Source organism: Helianthus annuus, chromosome 10, assembly GCF_002127325.2.
Source record: "Helianthus annuus cultivar XRQ/B chromosome 10, HanXRQr2.0-SUNRISE, whole genome shotgun sequence".
Taxonomy (NCBI): domain Eukaryota; kingdom Viridiplantae; phylum Streptophyta; class Magnoliopsida; order Asterales; family Asteraceae; genus Helianthus; species Helianthus annuus.
Window position 1 is genome coordinate 3,390,012 of NC_035442.2, and position 23,871 is coordinate 3,413,882.

Below are 23,871 nucleotides of genomic sequence, written 5' to 3' on the forward strand. Positions count from 1 at the left end.
AATAATAATAATAATAATAATAATAATAATAATAATAAGAGTAAACTGCAATTTTACCCCCTGAGGTTAGGGGTCATTGGCATGTCTACCCCCTAGGAAATAATTACAATTTTACCCCCCACTGTTTGGGGTTATGTCGCAACTTTACCCCCTGACCCTTTCAACGTTAATGTTACCGTTAGTCTGTACGGAAATGTCGAATGTGCCCTTCATCTTCTCCATTAAAAGCTTGAACCCTGCCCTAAACGCAATTCTTCTTCAATCGACCCTCAATTCAAGCTTGCATCCCTCAATTCACTGCCCTCAATTCACTTCCCTCAAATCACTGCCCTGAACATGTCTTCATCTTCGTCCTCTGTGCTTCGATTCAAGGGCAAAACTCAAGATTCAGACATCATATGTCCTTGTGGTGTGAAAACAGTGGTGAAACAATCAGAATCGACAGCTAATCCTGGTTGATGGTATCTTCGATGTGTAAGTTTCTTATGTTTTATGCTTATTGAAACTCAACTTTGTTTTAAACTCTTGCTTATGATGTCCGATAATAGGTTGGAGGATGTGGATTCCTCAGATGGGCTGACAAAGGTGAAGAACAAGGATGTCCGGTTTGTCGAGAGGTAATGCCTGGTTTAATTCAAAGCATTAAAGATAAGGATGAGTTGGCTAAGTGCAAAGAACAGTTGACTCGGTACAAGAATGGAGATGTGTTCAAACTGAAGATGTACTTTGTGATTACTTGGGTCTTGATTGTTCTACTTTTTTTGGTTAAGTGGTTTAATGTGGAGAAATTGGATTTGGTTGTGTATTTTGACTGCTTGTAATTATACTTTTTTATGCAACGGTGTTGATTGTTCTACTTTTTTCAAGTTCTTATATGTATGTTTTGGTAGCCTGGTTGTAATTCTGTAGGTATGGCTGACAAAGAGAATGATAAAGTTGAGAATGAGAAAGATGTTGGTAAGGATGAAGACGTCGTTGCAGCCGAAGAACCAGACAGTTATGTCTACTTTGAGGATCAAGAGTCTGAGATACTCAGACCTTACATGGAGCAAGAAACTGATTATGAAAAGATATTCGGAGATCCGATAAAGGATTATGACCCTGAAGTGCTGGAACATGCATGGGATTACACATATTGGGATGAAGAGGATGATTGGTACTTTGACCCATATGAAGGGGAGCATGGTTCTGATTCGGATTGGTCTTGTTTGGATGATTGTCACTGGAAATAGGCTAGATTTGTTTGGTTGTAAGTTTGTATTTTGGACCTCTTATTTGTACTAAATGTTGCAATGTAATCGAATCACTTTCCGCCAAAATTCTGTTTGAACACATTACTAAAGCAGCCATATTGTTTTGAACAAACATTGTAAACCAAAATACTAAAGCAGCCATATTATCTTGAACAAACAGTTGTAAACCGAAGTACAAACTTGACAAACCAAACATAAAGGTACAAACCAAACATTGTCTTGAACAAAGTTGACAAACCTAACATTGTCTTGAACAAACAAACAAATAAACTTTACAAACCAAACATTGTCTTGAACAAACTTGACAAACAAACAAACATACTCTAAAATAACAAACCGTCCATCACTCATCAAGATTGTAAACTGGTGCACCTTGAGTGGCAGTGTGTGATTCCTGTGAAGTAGTGGATTGTTCACCCCCTTGTCCTTTGCAGCTCCTGACATTGTGACCCAAGTTCCCACATTTACCACACTTGATGCTAGTTCCCTTTCTAGTCATTTTACCTCCTTGGTCGAACTCCTGCTCAAGCTCTTTTTCACCATATGCCTTCTTTCTTTTCTTCTTTGGCCTTCCAACTTGTGTCTGATGCTTTTGTGGGATGAGTGTTGTTGGACACTCTGAAGGAGTCCACATCTCCGGCCCGTTGATTGGCTCTATCACATTGTCATAAACTTTCTTCCATGTTGACAGCCAATACACTTCATCCACTCACTCTTCTGGTATGCCAGCATCAATGCTATTCCTTGACATATCCCATATGGCTGCAACCGTATGTTTGCAAGGCATCCCTGTCAAATCCCACTTCCCGCATGCACAAGTTTTATGTTTAACATTCACAACACACTGTGATCTCGGACCTGTTACTTGATACTTGTCTGAATCAACCATTAAAACAGACATTTCAGCAGCCTGTTTCTTGATCTCATCGAAGACCTCAGTGGCATGAGGTGTCAGTGGCCCCATACACTTTGCTTGCAATCTCTTGACATTCACTATCCTCTTGGTCATGTACTCCCGAATGAATTCTAGGCATGTGATAATCGGCTTGTCCCTTGCTCCTACGATTTGTCTGTTAAAAACCTCACATATGTTGTTCAGCAACATATCACATCTAGCTCTTCCAGAAAAATATGCTCTTGACCAAGCGGTGTATGGGATCTCATTTAGCCAGTCATACATAGCTCGTTCTGTTGTCTTAATTTCTTCCATAGCTTTGTTAAAGTATGGAATAGATGTCTTCCTTCCGGCTGACCAAAGAAAATTCTTGTAAAGATCTCCACGCCACTTAGATTTCATGTTCTCATGGATGTGCCTCAAACAAAATCTGTGCTCACCATTAGGAAAACCTCACATATGTTGTTCAGCAACATATCACATCTAGCTCTTCCAGAAAAAATATGCTCTTGACCAAGCGGTGTATGGGATCTCATTTAGCCAGTCATACATAGCTCGTTCTGTTGTCTTAATTTCTTCCATAGCTTTGTTAAAGTATGGAATAGATGTCTTCCTTCCGGCTGACCAAAGAAAATTCTTGTAAAGATCTCCACGCCACTTAGATTTCATGTTCTCATGGATGTGCCTCAAACAAAATCTGTGCTCACCATTAGGAAAAACAGCTAGCATAGCTGGAATCAGACCCTGTGATACAAAATGCAATTAATCCTAATATTTTGCAACCAAAGTTATTTGCAAGTTATTAATTAACACTTAAGAAGTTATTACCTTTTGTATCACTGATGAAGGTAAACAAGAGTCAGCCGTACACCCTAGGTCATCTCTCAACAGTTGCAAAAACCATTTCCAGGTTTGTGTTGTTTCTGCCTCAACAAAGGCATAACAAACTGGATATATGCTATTATTCCCATCAATACCAACAGCACTCAAGATCTGTCCAGGAAATGGACCTTTCATGAAACAACCATCCACACCCAACAATGGTCTTCCAATCATCTTAAATCCTCTCATCATAGAGGCAAAACAAAAATAAACCCTTCGAAACTGCCTTGTAGGACTAGCTGAGTTCCCACATGGCTCCATATCAATTTTAATTGTACTACCTGGGTTGGCTTTTAGAAGTTCATCACAGTATGACCTTAGCAGACCATACTGTTCTTGGTAATCACCATAGATCTTCGTAGTTGCTATCTTCTTGGCTCTGAAGACCTTATGTAGTGATATTTCTAGTTGATGCTTCCGAAGCTGTTGACTTTGGATTGCTTGAATTGGCATGTCTGGATTGCTTTCAATCATAGGTTGGATCTCTCTGGCAATCGAACTCATTGTGTACAAAGAAACGGCCCTTGTTGTCAAACAATTATGTTGATTATGAATGGTCTTCACACACCACTTATCCTTGTCTGTGTTCCTTGAGATGTGAACTGCCCAAGGACAGGTGGGCTTGGTATGCCTTTTAAGGTGCTTGTATTTTTGCCCTACTTTAGTGCATTTACTATTTTGCCCCTTTTCTCCCTTTTTTTACAGGACCAAGTAGTGGTGGATTGCTTCCAAAACATACTACCCTATACCTTAACAATTCATTTTTTAGAATAAACACATCCCTCTTTGCCTTAAGAGCATAATTTTTCACCATCTGATTCATCTGTTTCTTGTCATCAATAAGCTGACCAACATAGAATGACAGATCATTTGGACCTTTTAAAGCACTCTTGTTTCTTCTCCTTATCTTCTTGGCAACCTTATCTCTAAGGCATGAATTGTCATCAGACCCACTTTCAAAATCCTCCAGGTCAACAGGCTGATGACCTTCTTCGCTTCTGTCATCATCATGATCCCCATCACTTGAACCATCCAGTTCTTCCCTAGTAAAATCAACATTAGCCCTGAACCTCTGCATATCCACCTCTATTTCATAAACCAATTTATCTTCCTCAAACATACTCATAATCAGGATCACTTCCTTCACTCTCTTCCTCATCTTGATTCATACTATGATTCTGATTATTTATATTGTAAATGATGCTGGAACAATTGCTTTACATGCCCCTACAGGACCTTCACTTGTGTTTTCCAATATTGTTGACCTCCGGTGTTCAACATACATGTCTATCATGTGGACTCCTTGACGCACATGATCAAAGATCGGCTCTAAGTCAACATCATATTTTAATGTCCTAAGACCAAAATCAAACAAACAGTACGGTTCCTTGTAATGAATGCAGAAAAACAAACCATCATTGTATCCTAATTTCTTAACCATTTCCTCTAAAACATCAGTATTCAACACTCTAAAATCTACATGATCAATGTAGTTCATCTTCCCACCAAAGTATTTCCTATTTGGGTTTTCTACAAAATTACCTCCATGGTGAAATTTTATGGTAAATTGAGATTGGGTTTCTCCTGTAAACAAACATCAACAACAAATTAACACAGAAAAAAGTTAAAATTTTACCTAATTCAGACCCTGTGAGCTTGCATGTCACTTACGGTACATTTCAGCCGGTTCGAAATACTGATCTTGAGCTCGTACCTTCCACAATCGAAGATCCATGCTCGTAACAGACTTCTAATCAGCTGTAATTGTTGAAGAATGCCTGATCGCCGGTGCGAAGCTCTTGAATTTCGAGGTAGGTTAAGTTCAGGGTTTCAAAGTGATGAAAGGGGGATTAAATGAGGTTGCAGGTCAACAGGAACGTGAATTTACCTATTTGCCCTTTGACCACTAACAGAAAACGCTAACCTCTAACGGAAACATGGCCCGTGGGGTAAACATGCGACATAACCCCAAACAGTGGGGGGGGGGGTAAAATTGTAATTATTTCCTTAGGGGGGGGGGGTAGACATGCCAATGACCCTAACCTCAGGGGGTAAAATTGCAGTTTACTCTAATAATAATAATAATAATACCTAAATATATTTCAGCATTATCTTATTTAGATACTTAAGTATATAATTACCAAAAAAATTATAATAATGATACCAAGAACCCAATTTTAATTAGTGTTTAAGGCATGTCGGGTTAGATTGTGCTCTCCAAAAGAGTCTAGGTGACACCTGTCGCATCGCGCAGTATTATCATATTTAAATACGAAAGTATATAATTACTAAATATTTACATAGTTATAATAGTTATAATACCAACACATAATTAGTGTTTAAGACATGTTGAATTAGATTGCATTATCCAAAAGAGCCTCCGTGACACCCGCTACATCGCACACACCAACCCACTATTAGTTATTGGTATCTTAAAACTTTGGTCTTAAAAGATAAAGTTAATTATAAAGAGAAACATTGTTCAGGCGTGAGTGCATAAACTTATATTTTTAATTGAAAAATAAGTTCACTATGAATTGGCTCCTGAAAAATATTATCTTATAAAATCATGATACTGATCAGCTAAGACGATAATGGTACCATGACCAACAGAACCTATACTGACTGAACAACAACAATAGGGGTGCTGATATGTTATTGAGTATCTATTTAGATTACTACACCGAATGTTGATACCAAATCAAACCGAAGTCATAACGACCAAAAGCCCGCTTTGACGCGTGCTAATCCCACTAGTTGAGATCTTACTTGTATAGATGCATGCCATCTTATAATTTAAGCAACGACTATGAAATTGTCATTTTTAATAAGATATAAAAGAATAATGCTTTAACACTCCACGTCCTTTATTCTGGATTAAAAGATATTTTCTATTTAGTACAACTTGCAAATTTAATGGCTCTGGAAGATTGCAATTGATCGAACCATGTTTAGTCAAACAAGAAAGAGAACAACATGACACTGTCTTTCTCATTACTCCAAGTTATCTTAAAATAAATGTACCTATTCCTATCTATATGTATATCAATTCAGTAGGAAAGCTTGAACGAAAACTCAATGAGAATCAGACTCTAAAAATCCAAATTAGTGAGGGCCGCACTCTTATAAATCAATTTTTTTTACACTAGAAAAACAAATTTTCGGTAAACTAACACTACACGGATATAGCGGTAACACAAACCCTACACTCGGTTATGATTACCGGTAAATTAACCACACATGCTCATGATGAATGTTGATTTCGGAAAGCAATTTGCAACATATTTGATGTAAGGACACATTTTAACCAGATTTCCTTTGGGGCTGTTTGTTTAGCTCTTAATAGGGCTCTTAATGATTCAGTGCTCTTACTGATTCAGCACTTAATGGTTCAGACTGTTTGTTTCACGAGTAGATGTCTGAATGGTTCAGACATTTGTCTCTAAATGGTAAAACATTATACTAAGTCTGAATGGTTAAGACCTCTAATCTGAATTGGTCAGACATTTGCCTATGGGCGGTTAAACATTATATTGTCTCTTAATCGTTCAGACCTCTTACTGGTTTAGCACTTAATGATTCAGACCTCTTACTGGTTCACCACTTAACGATTCAGAAATTGCCAAACGACGCCTTTGTCTTTTCTCATTCCGAATAACCACTGAATCATCTATTTAGACCCGTCATTCAAAACCATTACAGATTTTCTTTTCTTTCTCGAATGATGTATTTAAATAATATTTAACTTATTTGCTAAGTTGCAGTTGCATAATTATACAATAAATATTTTGAGATAATTACTAATTTATTACTCATACTTACAAAATAAATATTTTACTATCATTCATCCATTTTTTTATAATCCACGTTTTCATTTAATATTTTTTAGTGTTTTTGAATTTAGTGTTAAATCATGTATCATGTATCAAACATCAATAATTGTTTTAGGAATATGTACCACTTATATATGATTTGTGCAATAATCACAGTTGAATTTTTTGAAATATAAAAAAATAAAAAGTAATAAAAAATGGCATGTCGCTACTCGCTAGTTAAGTTACCATATTATTATGAACCAGTCTAAAGCCACCCGTATTGCGGGGCGATGGGCATAAAACCGCAGTGCCGTTCTTACGTTTTCGGAGGTCCTAATCGAACTACAAAGTGGTGGCTCTTTTGCAAAAAAAAAAATTCAAGCATTGTATTTGAATATTTATTCAGTGTTCCAATGTAAGTTGTTGTATCACATTTGTGTCTACTTCCTCCACCTGTGTTTTTATATAATTTTTTTTTTTGTATGATGTGTTACTCTTGGTTAAGGGTTATGTAGATTTATCTTTTAATTTCTGTATGGAACAAAACAAATATGTCGAGATGGCCGAGTTAGTCTAAGGCGCCAGATTAAGGTTCTAGTCCGAAAGGGCGTGGGTTCAAATCCCACTCTCGACAATATAAGATCTTTTTTTTTAAATATTTTCTTTAGAATGCAGTTGACTTTAGGAGACCCAAAATACAAAATCTTGAGGCCCTTAAAATTTGGAGGCCCTAGGCCTTTGCCTAGATCCACAAGCCCATTGGGCCGGCTCTGTAAAACCGTACTACCAGCATTGCAGATGGGGACGTAAAACCATACTAAGTAGCAACCGAACGACGATTAAAACCGGGAAAACCTAAAATAAAAACACAAATTTTTTACACGTAGTGACTTACATGATGTAAAACGTAGACAAAGTCGAATTTATACCCATACGTATTAGAAAGTGGGGGGGGGGTGGTAAAAAAACTTAAGAGACCAAATGTGACCACCAAACAACGTACGAAATAGCAACCAAACGAAAAAAAACCTAAGGAACCAAATGTAACTATCAAACACTGTGCTAAGTAGCAAATGATTGACAAACAAAATTAGGAAAAGGCGCAAAACAAAAAAAAATAAAAAGCTAAACTTATTTAACTTTTATGATACAAATTATCAAAAACCAAAGTTGTATTTAAATTGAAAAAACATAAAGTTTAATATGAAAAAAAAACCACACACAAAAAAAAATCTTACTATTCCTCGTAATGTTGTGTTTTAAAAATATATAGAGAATTTGATTAATCATCTGGATTACTATTAGACCATTCGTAATGGTTAATGCTCTTCAAGGGGCATTTTCCGTCACATTAACAACATACCGCCCTCTTTAAAATTAATGGTTGACGCCCTTCAATATCTTTTCAATCATTACTTTCTGTTTTGTTTTCTATTCATTGAGTATTATGCTATAAATGTCTCTCTCTTCATAGGCCTATAATACCTAAGAAGACGGTGTTAGGGGCATTATGAAACTCCTTCTTGCCTCTATAACGTCCCATTACGGATGAACTTATCATAATTTAAATTCTTTATTGCAACTATTTTTTTTAATTCAAGATGATTTATAAATGGCATAATATTTAATGCATCACAAAGATTCTGGTCTTAATGTGAGTTGCTAACTTGCTAGTTGCTAATATTAAGGCGGAAATTTCAAACACTAAAGTCTGTATTAATAATCAAACCATGCACAATCCATAGCATTTAGACTATGGGGGTGTGGAGGTGTTTGAGTTAGGGGCATTGCTCGATACGTGTCAGGTGTGAGCTTCACCAGTTTACACCAAAAAAAGTCGGGTGTGGAAGGGCGTGGTTAAGCGGCGTTGGGGTGCCATGTGGCACATATTTTTTTTTTTTTTGTTTTTTATATTAATAATAGAATTTAGTAAAGTAATATTAAAAACACATTTTATTTATATTAAATAACTACAATAAAAAATACATCACATCACAAAAAAACAATCATCTTCATCCTTATTGGAGTCGAATCTAAGAAGTGTTAAAACATGTTCTACCAAATCAGCTCGAAGTTTTGAATTTATTTGTCATGACTCGATTAGATATTGGTTTTGCATTATCTCTTTGTCATTAATGTCTTCGTTATTTGATTCAGGCTCCTCGCCATAATATTCAACGAGTGCACGTCCTTCATCCTCTAAAATCATGTTGTGTAGAATGATGCACACGTACATCACGTTTCTTATTTGATCTTTTTTCATACAATCGACAAGGCATGCTCAAAATGTGCCACATTTTCTGCAAAACACCAAATGCTCGCTTGATGTCTTTGCATGCCGCCATCTGAACTTTGTTAAACTTTATTCTTTTAGGATCTAGGCTTCCATCTCTTGAAAATGATTTCACAAAAACAACATACTCTGGGAAATTCCATCAACAAGATAGTACCCATACTTGTATTCAACCCCATTTACAAAAAAATGTTCCTTTCGATCCAATACCATTTATTTGATCATTATAAAGGGGCGAGTGGTGTATAATGTTTATATCGTTATGTGAACCGGGCACACCAAAGAATGCTTGCCAGATCCAAAGATCTTGTGATGCAATCGCTTCAAGCATCATAGCCGGCATTCCATAATATCCACTTGTGTAGGAGCCTTGCCATGCAGTTGGACAAAGTTCCCACTCCCATTTCATACAATCTAAACTACCGATCATCCCGGGGAGACCATGATATTCAGCGTGATATTCCAAAATTTGTTGCATATCACTAAACGTCGGTTTTCTCAAGTATATTTTCATATGTAGTTCAATGATATACGCAAGGAAATTGTGAAGACTTTCCCTAGCCGCTCGTGCCGACATTTTTTAATAGTCGTCCATTATGTCGGAACTATCATCGGATGAGGATGACAAAACAAATTTATCATACGAATCGCTTGAACTTGAAGAATCCATTTTATATATATATTTTTTGGAGTTTGATAGTCGTTTTCTATTTTTGGATGGTAAAAATGAGTAAGAAATGAAAGGTTTATATAGGAAATAATTAAAAGATTTTTTTTTTAAATAGCCGTTGGCCAACGGCTAGCCCAACGGTCATCACATACTAGCCGATCATGGACAGCCACGTCACCCCAGCCCCCGCCCCCGCCCCACGCCAGACACAATCCCTACGCCAAGCGGGCAACGCCATTCCCAACGCCAACCCAGGGTGGAGCAGCCGGCATTGAACCTAATCTGCCGCCCCAACCCACACCCCACACCCAACAGTCTTAGGTTAAAGTAAACTTATGTGCATTTTTTCAATAACGACTACCATAAAAAATAGTTGTACACTATAACCTTTAATAACTTATACACCATATTTATTTTTATTTTAATTGTATTAATTTGGTAAAATAACTAAAAATGTAATGCTTTTATATAAAAACATAAATTTCTTAATGTTAATTTTAATAAAAAATAATACAAAAGTTTAATATGCATATATTTTAATTTTTACGTTTAAAACTTTAATATTTAGTTTTTATAGTTTTCATTATAAATAATGCGAAAAAATGAAAAAAAATGAATTAATTATAAAAATAATCTAATTATTTAAAGTAAATGTGAAAATGGTGATGATATGGAAATGAAAGTATTGATAAAGATGTTTGTAAGGTTCGAACGAAAATGTGTATTTGTGAAAATACAATATGCCAACTGACTTGCCATGTTTATGAGTGCATTTAACATCTTGCATTGATGATGATCTTAATATGACGAGTGGTTAAGAGTGCATATCCAAATTTACATTTGTCATCATCACATTTAACACTTCCATCGCAATGATGAACAAGAATGATAATAGGGGATCCTCTTGTCTTAGCCCCTTTTCCAATCTAAAATTGGAATGAATTGTTTAGTGTTTGTTGGAAACAATTGTTTAGTTGTATTTATTAATTGTATACCTAATAAATGCTATATGGGTTGTCACACCACCTTAACGAACCATCATACCTTCTATTCGTGCAATTTAGTGAATAACTAAAATCGAAAAAAAACAAATATAAATATATGCAAGTGGTGTATATTGTGAGGCTTACGCTTAAAACAGTTTTTTATGTTATTTTCTCTCTGATTTTGACAATTGTTTGTTTGTTTTCTTTACCCCGAGGATTAAATCGCGTTATATAAGTGTTTGAAGTTTTATACGTAAATTATATCGTTGTTTGTGTATGTATAAATTATATAGCTCAATAGAGTTTCTATGTTTCTATGTTTGTTTATCACTAAATACCTTCAAGATTTATATCCTTGTGATGTTTTATACTAGGTTCTAACTGATGATTCTATGAATTTCGGGTCAGTGTGGTGGTGTTAGTGGAACCACACTCACATATGGCGTGTTGTCACTTTAGCAAGAAGCTTGCATCAACACCCTATTGTAAAGATTTTCTTGTCTGTTTATTATATAAGTAGCCCAAACAAACACCATGCACTCAACAACGCATGGGATGGCATTGCTCCTGCATGGTAATGTCGTTCAACCTTAGGTCCACCTCACACAGTCTCAACTCTCACCCATGTCGTTTTACCACCATGTATCCACTTCAACCACCCTTATCAATCTCGGGTACAATTTTTTTACTTTTCAAACTTCATATCGACTCGACTCTATGATCACTCAAGAAAAAGTTAGAAAAAGCGGTTTACAACCCCGGGTATAATATTCTAGACATTTACAAAATACAAAAGCTTTTATGGTTATTATGCACAATACAACAATTAAGTATGTTAAAGCTTTTATGGTTATATCAAGCATTTTGACCGGAACTATGACTCGTCACTTCGACTAATCAACGTGGTAATCAGTAGGTATAGTCACAAGGGACTATAACCATCGTGATTACTTTAACACCCCGAAAACGGGCTTGGTAATCAAACCATGTTGAAAATAATGAACGGGTAAAATATTGTTAGTGGTAAAATTAACCCGGTGAATATTAAGATTTAAATAAATAATCCTATATTAATCAAAAAGAAGAATAAACGCTTTGAGAAAACAAAGTTTATAAGAAACCCGAGTTAACGGGACTTAAAAATAAAACGGATTATGACTCCCCCGAAAACCACTAAGTCCGCTTTTTCTAACTTTTTCTTGAGTGGTCATAGAGTCGAGTCGGTATGAAGTTTGAAAAGTAAAAAATTTGTACCCGAGATTGATAAGGGTGGTTGAAGTGGATACATGGTGGTAAAACGACGTGGGTATAATATTCTAGACATTATTACAAAATACAAAAGCTTTTATGGTTATTTTGCACAATACAACAATTAAGTATGTTAAAGCTTTGATAAAATCAAAGATTTATTTATTTATTTTTATTTTTTAATGGCAAATGTTACTCCTATTTTACCTTACGCCAACAATTCTAAACTACTCTTGTGCCCTGGTTTGAACTAGGGCTGTTTCATGAGCCGAGCCGAGCCAGGGTAAACTCGGGCTCGGGTCGATTATAAACCGAGCTGGCTCGGCTCGGATTTGAAACCGAGCTGAAAATCTAAACCCGGGCTCGGCTTGGTTTTAAACCGAGCTGGCTCGGCTCGGCTTGGTTTGGCTCAGTTTTAAAAAGAAAAATATAATATATAGCTCTCAAAATTTAGTAGCCTAAATATTATTCAATACTTCAAAAAACATATTCAAAATAAGTTTATGCTAATACATTACAAGCCAAAATCATGTTCAACAACGGAAAATGAGTTTTAAATTTCAATGAAATACAATATTAGTTCATTAGTAAGGTAATTAAGATTCAAATATGCCATGGATATCAAACTACAAGCCTAAACACATATAAATAATAACAAGTTTTTTTTGTAATATATTATAATGTATATAAAAATAAATATATTATAAAGAAAATAATCCAAAATAAGCCGAGCTGAGCTACCAAGCGAGCCAAACCGAGCCAATTCGGCTCGTTACGAGCCGAGCTAGCTCACTTGGCTCAGTTTCAAACCGAGTCATATCGAGCGAGCTTTTTCCGAGCTAAATCCGAGCGAGCTTCGAGCTGCGAGCTTTTTGGAAAACCCTAGTTTGAACCTCAGGCATCCCTCAAAAGATATCAAAAGTGTAAAAATTTACAAGAATACCTGGAACTGAAGGTCAAACAGGCTAAAAAGATAGTTGTTTTTAAAAGCAAAGGGAAATTGATAAGGAGGCTCAACAAATCATGTCTGCAAAATTCACAAAGGTGAATAGACTTGAAGATTTTGCAAAAGATGTTAGTCAAAAGGCTTCTCAAGGACCAGTAAGCAACCCTGACCTCAAACAGGAACTAAAGGAAGACTATCTGGAGTTCATCATGAAAATAAACCTTATAGAGCCTCAAGAGCTCAATTCTCTGGTTGGACTATAGAAGCCCTTCTGGAAGAAATCACAAGGATTGAGATATTAAAGCTCAATCCAGATATCAAGCTCACTCCTCCCAACAGGGCTATAGTTAGAAAACTTATTGGTAAAAAACAGTTTAATTAAGAAAAATGAAGGAGGAGATGGTTGCTGCAAAATTTGGGTCTATGCAGTCAATGGCAAGATGGGATGAGCCAACAATCAAAGAGAGCTATAAGAAACTTGAAGCACTATGAGCTATAGATCCCTCAGTCCCCAGAAAGCCAAACTATGAAGACACCAATATACCCATTAGGTCTCTGGCCAATCCTTCAGAACTTCCATCTGCAAAGCATGTCTCCTCAATGGTTAGAAGCCACCTCAAAAGACAAAAGGAGATGTCTTCAGAAGATTAAAAGAAATATGAAGATGATATAAGGAAGGGATAAAAAATGAACTCATGTATGGGCATCCGCTGCTATACCAGAAGAGTTACTTGAGCAAATTTTGGGAAAACCAATCCCTGCACCTCTTCCAATAAAATCGGTCCCAGTAACTCCATCAGCCTCTAAAATTCTAAAATGATCCTCAGAAAGATCAAGCCATTAATTGACAATAGTTAGGGCTAATGGAGAAGTGAAAAAGGCTTCAAAATGGAGAAGTGAAAAAGGCTTCAATTGTAACACTCTAATTTTTAATTATATTAATTCTTACCAACTAGATAAGAATGTTCATGATCAGTTTAAAACAAAACATTAATATTGTTCCTAACTTAGTACATACGAGTTTATCAACCTTCCAAAAACAATATTAGGATACATAAGTATTCCCTCTATTACAAAGGTTTCACTAATGATTAACCAAGACAAAAATTTGCGGAACTAATTCTTGAATGTGTTCGGTTCGAGAGCCTTGAATTGATCATCATCCGCTTGCTTGACATACTTGAAGCTGGAAAATTTAACAAATATTAGTGTGAGAATCCTTAGAAATTACGCATAATCGAAAGTACGCTTAAAAACGGATTCAATCTATGATGATATACAAAGTTTAACAAAATTGGCTGGACTCCACCGTAACTTACGGTGGACACCGTAAGTTACGGTGGCCACTGGGCAACTATGGCCTGCCGTAAATCAGTAAAGAACCACCGTAACAGTTCATCCTCTACCGTAAGTTACGGTAGCTACCGTAACTTACGGTAGCTTCTGCATATTTTCCTGTTTTGCTGTTTTGACCCGTTTATTCCAGTTTTTGCACTTTTAAGACATCAAAGCACAATACGGGACATTTCTTTGCAACAAGTGTGACCCGTCTTGGGTTCTTTGTTTCAACACCCACGCTCCCATTATCGGTTTGCGTGTTTAATACTATTCTTCCCATTACCCGTCACCCGGGTTTATGGTCTACGGATAAGGTACTCCCGTTACCCGGTTTGTACCCACCATTGATAACCTGTTTGGTTTGCCATCATGAAGTCCCTCATTCAAGCAACCAAACCATTTCAACCTTATATTGTTCATAACTAGCAAACATTAACAATGAAGACTAAGTTAACAATATTGTCGAAGCATTAGCCACGTACCTCAAAGCTTCCCTTTTAAGCGAGTGTCCGCACCGGCTTGACTTCCCGACGCCTCACTCGTGTTGCCTAAAATACACAAGCCAATTATCATTAGAACCTTTCGGCTCATGACCCAAGCTTGTTAACTTAGCCAAACACCACAATTAGGGTTTATCAACTTCTTTTAGGCATTTTATCAAGCATCTTGTGTGCATACTTTACAATTAGTCATGTTATTCTTGTCATTGAAGTTTTGTAACCACAAAACCCCTAATTAACAAGTAGAATGTTTACTATGTCATTTTTACATTTAATTTCTGATTGTAACTTGTTTGAAACATCATCATTCACATAATTCATACACAAATTTTGGGGCTTTTCATTCTAGGTGAAAACCCACTTCAATACATGACACAAAACAATTTTTAACACAAAATTTATCCATCAAATCTCCTGATTTCAGTTTAGTTTATGATCCTACACTCTAATCATATGTCCTAGAATCATAACTTTACTCATTCATTCAAATATTTCTACTAATCAAACTATTCCCAAAAATCAAATATCAACAAAACTGAAATTGTAACTTACCTAGTGTTAGACAAGTGTTGGTGATCAAGATTTTTGATTCATGCAGTGGTTACATGCCCAATTCACCCTTCAATTGATCAAGTTAGATGATGTAAGGGTTTGGGTGTTCTTCCTTTCTCGTGGTCGTTCTCCCTCACGCACACACTGATTTTGTGTGTGTGTTTGGTGTATTGTTCCACTAATATTACTTAAGTTTCAGATTTTGACAAGTTTGCCCCCCCCCCCTCAATTTTACATAAACTATATATAGGGCATTTTAATCATATTTGTCCTATTGTGTTAAGATATCAACTAATTAGGTTATCTTTTCCTAGTCTTTTATCTTAACTTATTACTGATATTTAGTTTAAAATATAACATTAATATTTTCAGGGTGTTATAAGTCCACCCTCCTTAAAGAGGGTTTCGTCCCCGAAACCTGTTTATGTATAAGACAAAAATTTATACACGTACCGAAAAGTGTAGGGTAGAGTCGTCTCATTTCCTCTTCAGACTCCCAAGTGGTGTCTGATCCTTTTCGGTGTTCCCATTTGATCCTTACTTGATTAATCACCTTGTTTCTCAAGCTTTTCACCTTACGGTCTAGAATCGCAATTGGTCTCACCGCGTAGTTGAGACTATTATCCACCTCGATGTCGTCGTAGTGGATATACGCGGTTTCGTCAGCTAGACATTTCCGGAGATGTGATACATGGAACGTGCTATGTATCCCACTCAACTCCGTAGGCAGTTCGAGACGGTATGCCACCCTACCGACCCGCTCGATGATTCTGAAAGGCCCAATAAACCTTGGGCTTAACTTTCCCCTTTTTCTAAACCGGATTATTCCTTTCCATGGTGATACCTTCAGCATCACCTTATCACCAACCTGAAACTCAATTGGTCTTCTTCGTTTGTCTGCATACGAATTTTGTCGATCTTGAGCCGCTTTCAGGTGAGCTCGGACCATGTCAATCTTTTTATTCGTGATTCCGACTACATCCTTATGTGCAAGTTCACGCGGACCAACCTCATCCCAACATACCGGAGTTCGGCACTTCCTACCGTATAGCATCTCATACGGAGCCATACCGATGCTTGCGTGGTAACTGTTATTATATGAAAATTCAACCAACGGCAGGTGAATATCCCAACTACCCCCGAAGTCAATAATGCACGCCCGTAACATATCTTCCAATGTTTTTATTGTTCTTTCACTTTGACCATCCGTTTGAGGATGGTACGCGGTGCTAATGAACAACTTAGTTCCCATTTGCTTTTGGAAATCACACCAAAAACTTGAAGTGAACCGGGTATCCCTATCGGACACGATGGATACCGGCACTCCGTGGCGTGCTATTATCTCATTAGTGTACACCTCCGACATCTTTTCTGACGTATAGGTTTCCCGGATAGGGATGAAATGGGCACTTTTGGTTAGTCTATCCACAATTACCCAAATGGCATCAAATCCCCGCGTCGTCCTCGGCAGTTTGGTTAATAGGTCCATAGTAATCTGTTCCCATTTCCAAATCGGAATATCCAAAGGCTGAAGCTTGCCATATGGCTTTTGATGTTCCGCCTTGACCTGTAAACAAGTCATGCATTTCTCTACATATTTAACCACATCTCTTTTCATCCCTGGCCACCAATAATTTTGCTTCAAATCTCTATACATCTTAGTTGCTCCGGGATGGATTGAATAGCGAGACTTGTAAGCCTCGTTAAGCAGAAGACCCTTGACACCACATGTGTTTGGGACCCAAATCCTACCATTCCGGTATTTCATCCCATTACTTCCTTCCGTAAGGTCTTTTATCATCCCTTTTATACGTTCTTTCTTCCAGTTTTCTTCCCTTACCGCTTCGGTTTGGGCTTCTCGGATTCGCTCAAGCAAGCCTGAAGTTACTACCAACTGCATAGACCGCACTCGAATTGGAGCGCATCCGTCCTTTCGGCTAAGGGCATCCGCCACCACATTAGCCTTTCCGGGGTGATAGTGGATCTCGCAGTCATAGTCTTTCACCACTTCTAACCAACGTCTCTGCCTCATATTTAACTCCTTCTGATTGAAGAAGTACTTCAAACTCTTATGGTCAGTGAAAATAGTACTTTTCACACCATACAAGTAATGCCTCCAGATTTTCAAGGCAAAGACCACGGCCGCCAACTCAAGATCATGAGTCGGGTACTTTGTTTCATGCGGCTTAAGTTTCCTAGAGGCATATGCGATCACCCTTCCCCTTTGCATTAGCACGCACCCGAGGCCTAGGTGTGATGCATCCGAATACACTACCATATCCTCCGTACCCTCTGGTAAAGTCAACACCGGTGAACAGGTTAACTTTTCTTTTAATGTCTGAAATGCCTTTTCTTGATCGCTCCCCCAGACGAACTTCTCATTCTTGCGGGTCAATTTGGTCAATGGCGCTGCAATTTTGGGGAAATCCTGAATGAATCTCCGATAGTAACCTGCCAACCCCAAGAAACTTCTAATCTCGGATGGATTCTTTGGAGGGTTCCATTTTGACACCGCTTCCACCTTCGACGGATCCACCAATATTCCCTCGGCACTTATGACGTGCCCTAAGAATTGCACCTCTCATAACCAGAAGGCGCATTTTGAGAATTTAGCATATAATCTTTCCCGCCTTAATACCTTCAATACTTCTCGTAAATGGTTAGCGTGCTCCGCCTCGTTTCTTGAATAAACGAGGATGTCGTCTATAAAGACAATCACCGATCTATCGAGCATCGGCTTGCAAACCCGGTTCATGAGGTCCATGAAAGCCGCGGGCGCATTCGGTAATCTGAAAGACATCACGAGGAATTCGAAATGTCCGTATCGTGTTCGGAATGCCGTTTTTGGTACATCGTTTTCCTTTACCCTTAATTGGTGGTAACCCGATCTCAAATCGATTTTTGAAAACCAGCTAGCGCCTTGTAATTGATCGAACAAGTCGTCGATTCTCGAGAGTGGGTATCGATTCTTTACCGTGAGTTTATTTAACTCCCGGTAATCAATACACATCCGCATGCTCCCGTCCTTCTTCTTTACAAATAGCACTGGGGCTCCCCAAGGAGACACGCTAGGCCGGATGAATCCCTTTTCAAGTAAATCTTGTAACTGGGACATTAATTCTTGCAGTTCCGACGGTGCCAATCTATAAGGTGCCTTAGCAACTGGTTTAGCACCCGGAGTCAGTTCAATCCCGAACTCTATTTCGTGCTCTGGTGGCATTCCCGGAAGATCCTCGGGAAAGACGTCTTCGAATTTACGCACCACAGGTACGTCTTCAATCCTTGGCGTTTCTTTTTCCACATCACGTACGTAAGTTAAATATGCCTTACACCCGTGTAGTATAAACTTGCGGGCTTCTACCATCGAGCATATCATGGGATTACAAGCCTTCTCCCCATAGATGATGACACGCCTTCCGCTCGGAGACGTTAGGTGTATCTCCTTACGTAAGCATATCACCTTAGCATGGTAGCGAGATAGCCAACCCATTCCGACGACCACTTGAAATTCACCCATGGACATGGGTATTAAATCAATGGAGTATTCCTCGTCATCGATATTCAATTTGCATTCCCGACATACATCACAAACAATAAAACTTTTGTTATTACCTACTTCTACTTCCATTGGCATAGGTAATTTCGTTAATGTAAACAAGGGGTTTTGAATGAATCTATGTGAAACAAAAGACTTATTCGCACCCGTATCAAATAAAACACGTGCAAGGATCGAGTTTACAGTAAATATACCTGTAACCACGTCGGGTTCCATTTTTGCTTCAGCAGCAGTGATTTGGAACGACCTTGCCTTAGCTTTTGGGGTTTCATCCCTAGAGTCGGCACTCTCTTTCTTTCCCATCAATTCCGGACATTCTGACTTTTTATGACCCGGTTGGTACATTTATAGCACACCGTTACTTTGTCTGGGCAATTTGCAACCCCATGCCCTATCTTGCCACATGCAACGCAAGGTTTGTTCTTGAAGTAACATTCACCATTATGAGTGCGTCCACATGTTTTGCAACTCGGAGAACCTCCTTTTGCACTTCCTTTCTTTGAAGATTCAGCTACCTTTGGCTTCTTTGTGGGACTCGGGTTTTCATCCAAGGCCCTTCTCTCACCTCTTTCAACTTGCCTTTTTAGTTCAATCTCGCGTTCCCGCGCCGCATTGATTATATCGGTGAGGCTTTCATAATGTGAGGGAGTCATGAACTCCCTATATTCAGCCCTAAGCATGGTGTGATAGTAATAGATTTTCTATTCTTCAGTTTTGACAAAACTTGAGCTTATCCATGAACATCCCTGTAATTTTATCAACGGTTTCACCCTTTTGCCTCAATTGCATGAATTCCTCCTTTATCTTATTTATTACTGCCTTGGGGCTATGATGTTTGAGGAATGGTGTTTTGAAATCTTCCCAAGTCATTGCCCTTATTGTTTCAACACCCCTTTCGTTTCTGAGGTTGTCCCACCAATCCTTGGCTTGGCCTCTAAGTTGGCCAGTTCCATAAGCCACGAAATCACTTTCATCACAATGTGTTCGTTCGAAAACACCCTCGATATCGCTAATCCACCTTTGACAAGCAATTGGATCCACCTCTCCATTGAAGATCGGGGGTTTACACGCCATAAACTTGTTGTAAGAACAACCTTTCTTTTCTTTAGCCTTGCCTCTATCATTGGTAAGGTCTTCCCTTAATTCACCAATCTTTTCCTCCATAGTCGAAAGTAGGGTGTTTTGCATCCTTTCTATAAATCTTGGTAGGCTAACTTCGATTGCCCTTCCGACTTCCTCGGCAATCTTCTCTTTCAACTCGTCGGTAGTGAGGGATAGGACATTGTCACTAGCACCTCCCGACATCTTCTTACTGAAATGTTAAAATAATTCGATAAATAATCTTGTTCAATCACGCTTATGCCTTTATATGAGACTTCATACTCGTTATTCGGCCAAGTATATAACTTTGCCTTACCCATTTATACTAAGTGTACTTCCCGGGTTCGAGTATATTACTATACTCCTCCCATACACAATAAATCATTACCCTTTTAATCTTTTTAAATTAAATTTTGCTTTAAATAAATTCTTACCGGATGTTGATCAAGCCTTGAACCGAACACAATTCTCCTTAACCTTAGCTCTGAATACCAACTTGTAACACTCTAATTTTTAATTATATTAATTCTTACCAACTAGATAAGAATGTTCATGATCAGTTTAAAACAAAACATTAATATTGTTCATAACTTAGTACATACGAGTTTATCAACCTTCCAAAAACAATATTAGGATACATAAGTATTCCCTCTATTACAAAGGTTTCACTAATGATTAACCAAGACAAAAATTTGCGGAACTAATTCTTGAATGTGTTCGGTTCGAGAGCCTTGAATTGATCATCATCCGCTTGCTTGACATACTTGAAGCTGGAAAATTTAACAAATATTAGTGTGAGAATCCTTAGAAATTACGCATAATCGAAAGTACGCTTAAAAACGGATTCAATCTATGATGATATACAAAGTTTAACAAAATTGGCTGGACTCCACCGTAACTTACGGTGGACACCGTAAGTTACGGTGGCCACTGGGCAACTATGGCCTGCCGTAAATCAGTAAAGAACCACCGTAACAGTTCATCCTCTACCGTAAGTTACGGTAGCTACCGTAACTTACGGTAGCTTCTGCATATTTTCCTGTTTTGCTGTTTTGACCCGTTTATTCCAGTTTTTGCACTTTTAAGACATCAAAGCACAATACGGGACATTTCTTTGCAACAAGTGTGACCCGTCTTGGGTTCTTTGTTTTAACACCCACGCTCCCATTATCGGTTTGCGTGTTTAATACTATTCTTCCCATTACCCGTCACCCGGGTTTATGGTCTACGGATAAGGTACTCCCGTTACCCGGTTTGTACCCACCATTGATAACCTGTTTAGTTTGCCATCATGAAGTCCCTCATTCAAGCAACCAAACCATTTCAACCTTATATTGTTCATAACTAGCAAACATTAACAATGAAGACTAAATTAACAATATTGTCGAAGCATTAGCCACGTACCTCAAAGCTTCCCTTTTAAGCGAGTGTCCGCACCGGCTTGACTTCCCGACGCCTCACTCGTGTTGCCTAAAATACACAAGCCAATTATCATTAGAACCTTTCGGCTCATGACCCAAGCTTGTTAACTTAGCCAAACACCACAATCAAGCATCTTGTGTGCATACTTTACAATTAGTCATGTTATTCTTGTCATTGAAGTTTTGTAACCACAAAACCCCTAATTAACAAGTAGAATGTTTACTATGTCATTTTTACATTTAATTTCTGATTGTAACTTGTTTGAAACATCATCATTCACATAATTCATACACAAATTTTGGGGCTTTTCATTCTAGGTGAAAACCCACTTCAATACATGACACAAAACAATTTTTAACACAAAATTTATCCATCAATTCTCCTGATTTCAGTTTAGTTTATGATCCTACACTCTAATCACATGTCCTAGAGTCATAACTTTACTCATTCATTCAAATATTTCTACTAATCAAACTATTCGCAAAAATCAAATATCACCAAAACTGAAATTGTAACTTACCTAGTGTTAGACAAGTGTTGGTGATCAAGATTTTTGATTCATGCAGTGGTTACATGCCCAATTCACCCTTCAATTGATCAAGTTAGATGATGTAAGGGTTTGGGTGTTCTTCCTTTCTCCTGGTCGTTCTCCCTCACGCACACACTGATTGTGTGTGTGTGTTTGGTGTATTGTTCCACTAATATTACTTAAGTTTCAGATTTTGACAAGTTTGGCCCCCCTCAATTTTACATAAATTATATATAGGGCATTTTAATCATACTTGTCCTATTGTGTTAAGATACCAACTAACTAGGTTATCTTTTCCTAGTCTTTTATCTTAACTTATTACTGATATTTAGTTTAAAATATAACATTAATATTTTTCGGGTGTTACATCAATGAATAGTATGATGAGCCTGAAAGTTGAAGATCTACTAGATATTCCACGTGAAAGGGATGCTGATGACTTACTCTCAGAAAGATTTGAAAAACAATTTAAAGCTCAAGTTAGAGATCAGTTGAAGAGGAATAAAAATTGATCAAATAAACATCTGTTTTGGTATCATCTGTTCTAGGTGGAGATTGTTGGACCTACAAAAGAACGGATGATATTCAAAAGCCAAAACATGATCAATGATCAAGAAACAAATAGAAGTTTGAACCAGATTCTCCCCAAAGATAGTGGATCTTGAACACGTAAATCAGAGCATCTGTTAAAGACAAAACAAACATTTGATCAAGCCTTGGAACCGTTGTTCAAGAAGAAACAAGATATGTTGAAGCCTAAAGTCTGTTGAGAGCAAAGGTCTGATAAAGAAGACCAAACATATGTATGGCCAAACAGATGTTTGGATCAAAGCAACAGAGGATAGTCGAAACAGAGGTTTCCTAATGTAACAGTACTTATCTTGTATCAGTGTTTAGGCTAGTTAAAACATATGTTAGATTTGCACAGATGTTTGCAACATCTGTGGAATCTTTTCTGTTATAAATGTTAGATGTCACTATCAGGGTGATGTTAGCCAATTACAAACAGAGCTTTCGTACTTAGTATAAATAGATCTCACTTGTTGGTGGTGGGATAAGGCTTTGGGACCAATAGGTCCTGGGTTCGATTCTCACAAGGGGGGTTTTCCCATGTTTATTGGGTTTCCTCCTGAATTGGTGTGGCATTATGCCTAGTGGAGATGGATATGATCGGGTGGTTCCTCTGGTGGCACGATGATACTCCAGTGGTCCGTCAGTGATCCAAATTTGCCGTTCAAAAAAAAAAAAAAAAAACTACACATCACCTTTTTCTTTGTACGAATAGTTCTTGTGAGTGATCAGGCTGAGGTGGAGATTGTAGAATCATTCTGTAAATCATTTGATTATCAATGGGAAACAGTTATTGATGATATATTCCTACTTGTGAATTTTATTATTTTAATCAGTATTTATTTATAAGTATCAAACTTAGATCCTAACAAATTCTAAGTGACTCTTGTGCCCCGGTTTGAACCTTAGGCATCCCTTTAAGAGGCATGTGTCTCTATCAAATGGGTTAGCCTCACATGATAAGGACACAATAAATGTAGCGAGTGATGTTCATATCAACGAAGATTATGGGGCAAGCACGGACATTTTCAATTCAACCATTAAAGTAAATTACACAAATGATCGTGTGGTTGATCAAAATTATGGATTTGGTTATGAAAGAATCTTTTTTGGTAGATTTAATCCACATGTTCATCATTTTCTAAAAAGAATAATTTTAGCAACATATCCTTTGAACATCACGATCTCTGCCGAGCATTGAATTTAATCATTACATAATTTCTCGTTTATTTTCATCCGTAAAAAACAACGTAGCCATGTACATTAGCTGCACTACTTTCTTATGCCCCGTCGTATCCACAAAGTTATACAAGCT

At 37.6% G+C, this 23,871-nt stretch overlaps 1 protein-coding gene, 1 long non-coding RNA gene and 1 other non-coding gene across 5 annotated transcripts; 1 reads left to right on the forward strand and 2 right to left on the reverse strand.

Annotated features, from left to right (window-relative positions):
- Positions 1 to 7,398: 7,398 nt before the first annotated feature.
- Positions 7,399 to 7,479, forward strand: TRNAL-AAG. The gene has a single exon. It is a non-coding gene; the product is annotated as a tRNA-Leu (tRNA).
- Positions 7,480 to 9,307: 1,828 nt separating this feature from the next.
- Positions 9,308 to 9,715, reverse strand: LOC110887760. Its single transcript, XM_022135331.1, has one exon. It carries the CDS (start codon positions 9,713 to 9,715, stop codon positions 9,308 to 9,310), a length of 408 nt encoding a protein of 135 aa, XP_021991023.1.
- Positions 9,716 to 13,969: 4,254 nt separating this feature from the next.
- LOC110891767 lies at positions 13,970 to 22,104 on the reverse strand. Of its 3 annotated transcripts, XR_002565542.1 has the most exons (4): positions 21,978 to 22,104; positions 21,440 to 21,505; positions 14,809 to 14,874; positions 13,970 to 14,174 (listed from the first exon to the last, which is right to left on the reverse strand). It is a non-coding gene; the product is annotated as an uncharacterized LOC110891767 (long non-coding RNA). The 3 variants fall into 3 exon arrangements; XR_002565544.1 differs by lacking the exons at positions 21,440 to 21,505; positions 21,978 to 22,104 and adding an exon at positions 15,379 to 15,505 and having other exon boundaries at positions 13,972 to 14,174; XR_002565543.1 differs by lacking the exons at positions 13,970 to 14,174; positions 14,809 to 14,874 and adding an exon at positions 20,629 to 20,805.
- Between the last annotated feature and the right edge of the window lie 1,767 nt (positions 22,105 to 23,871).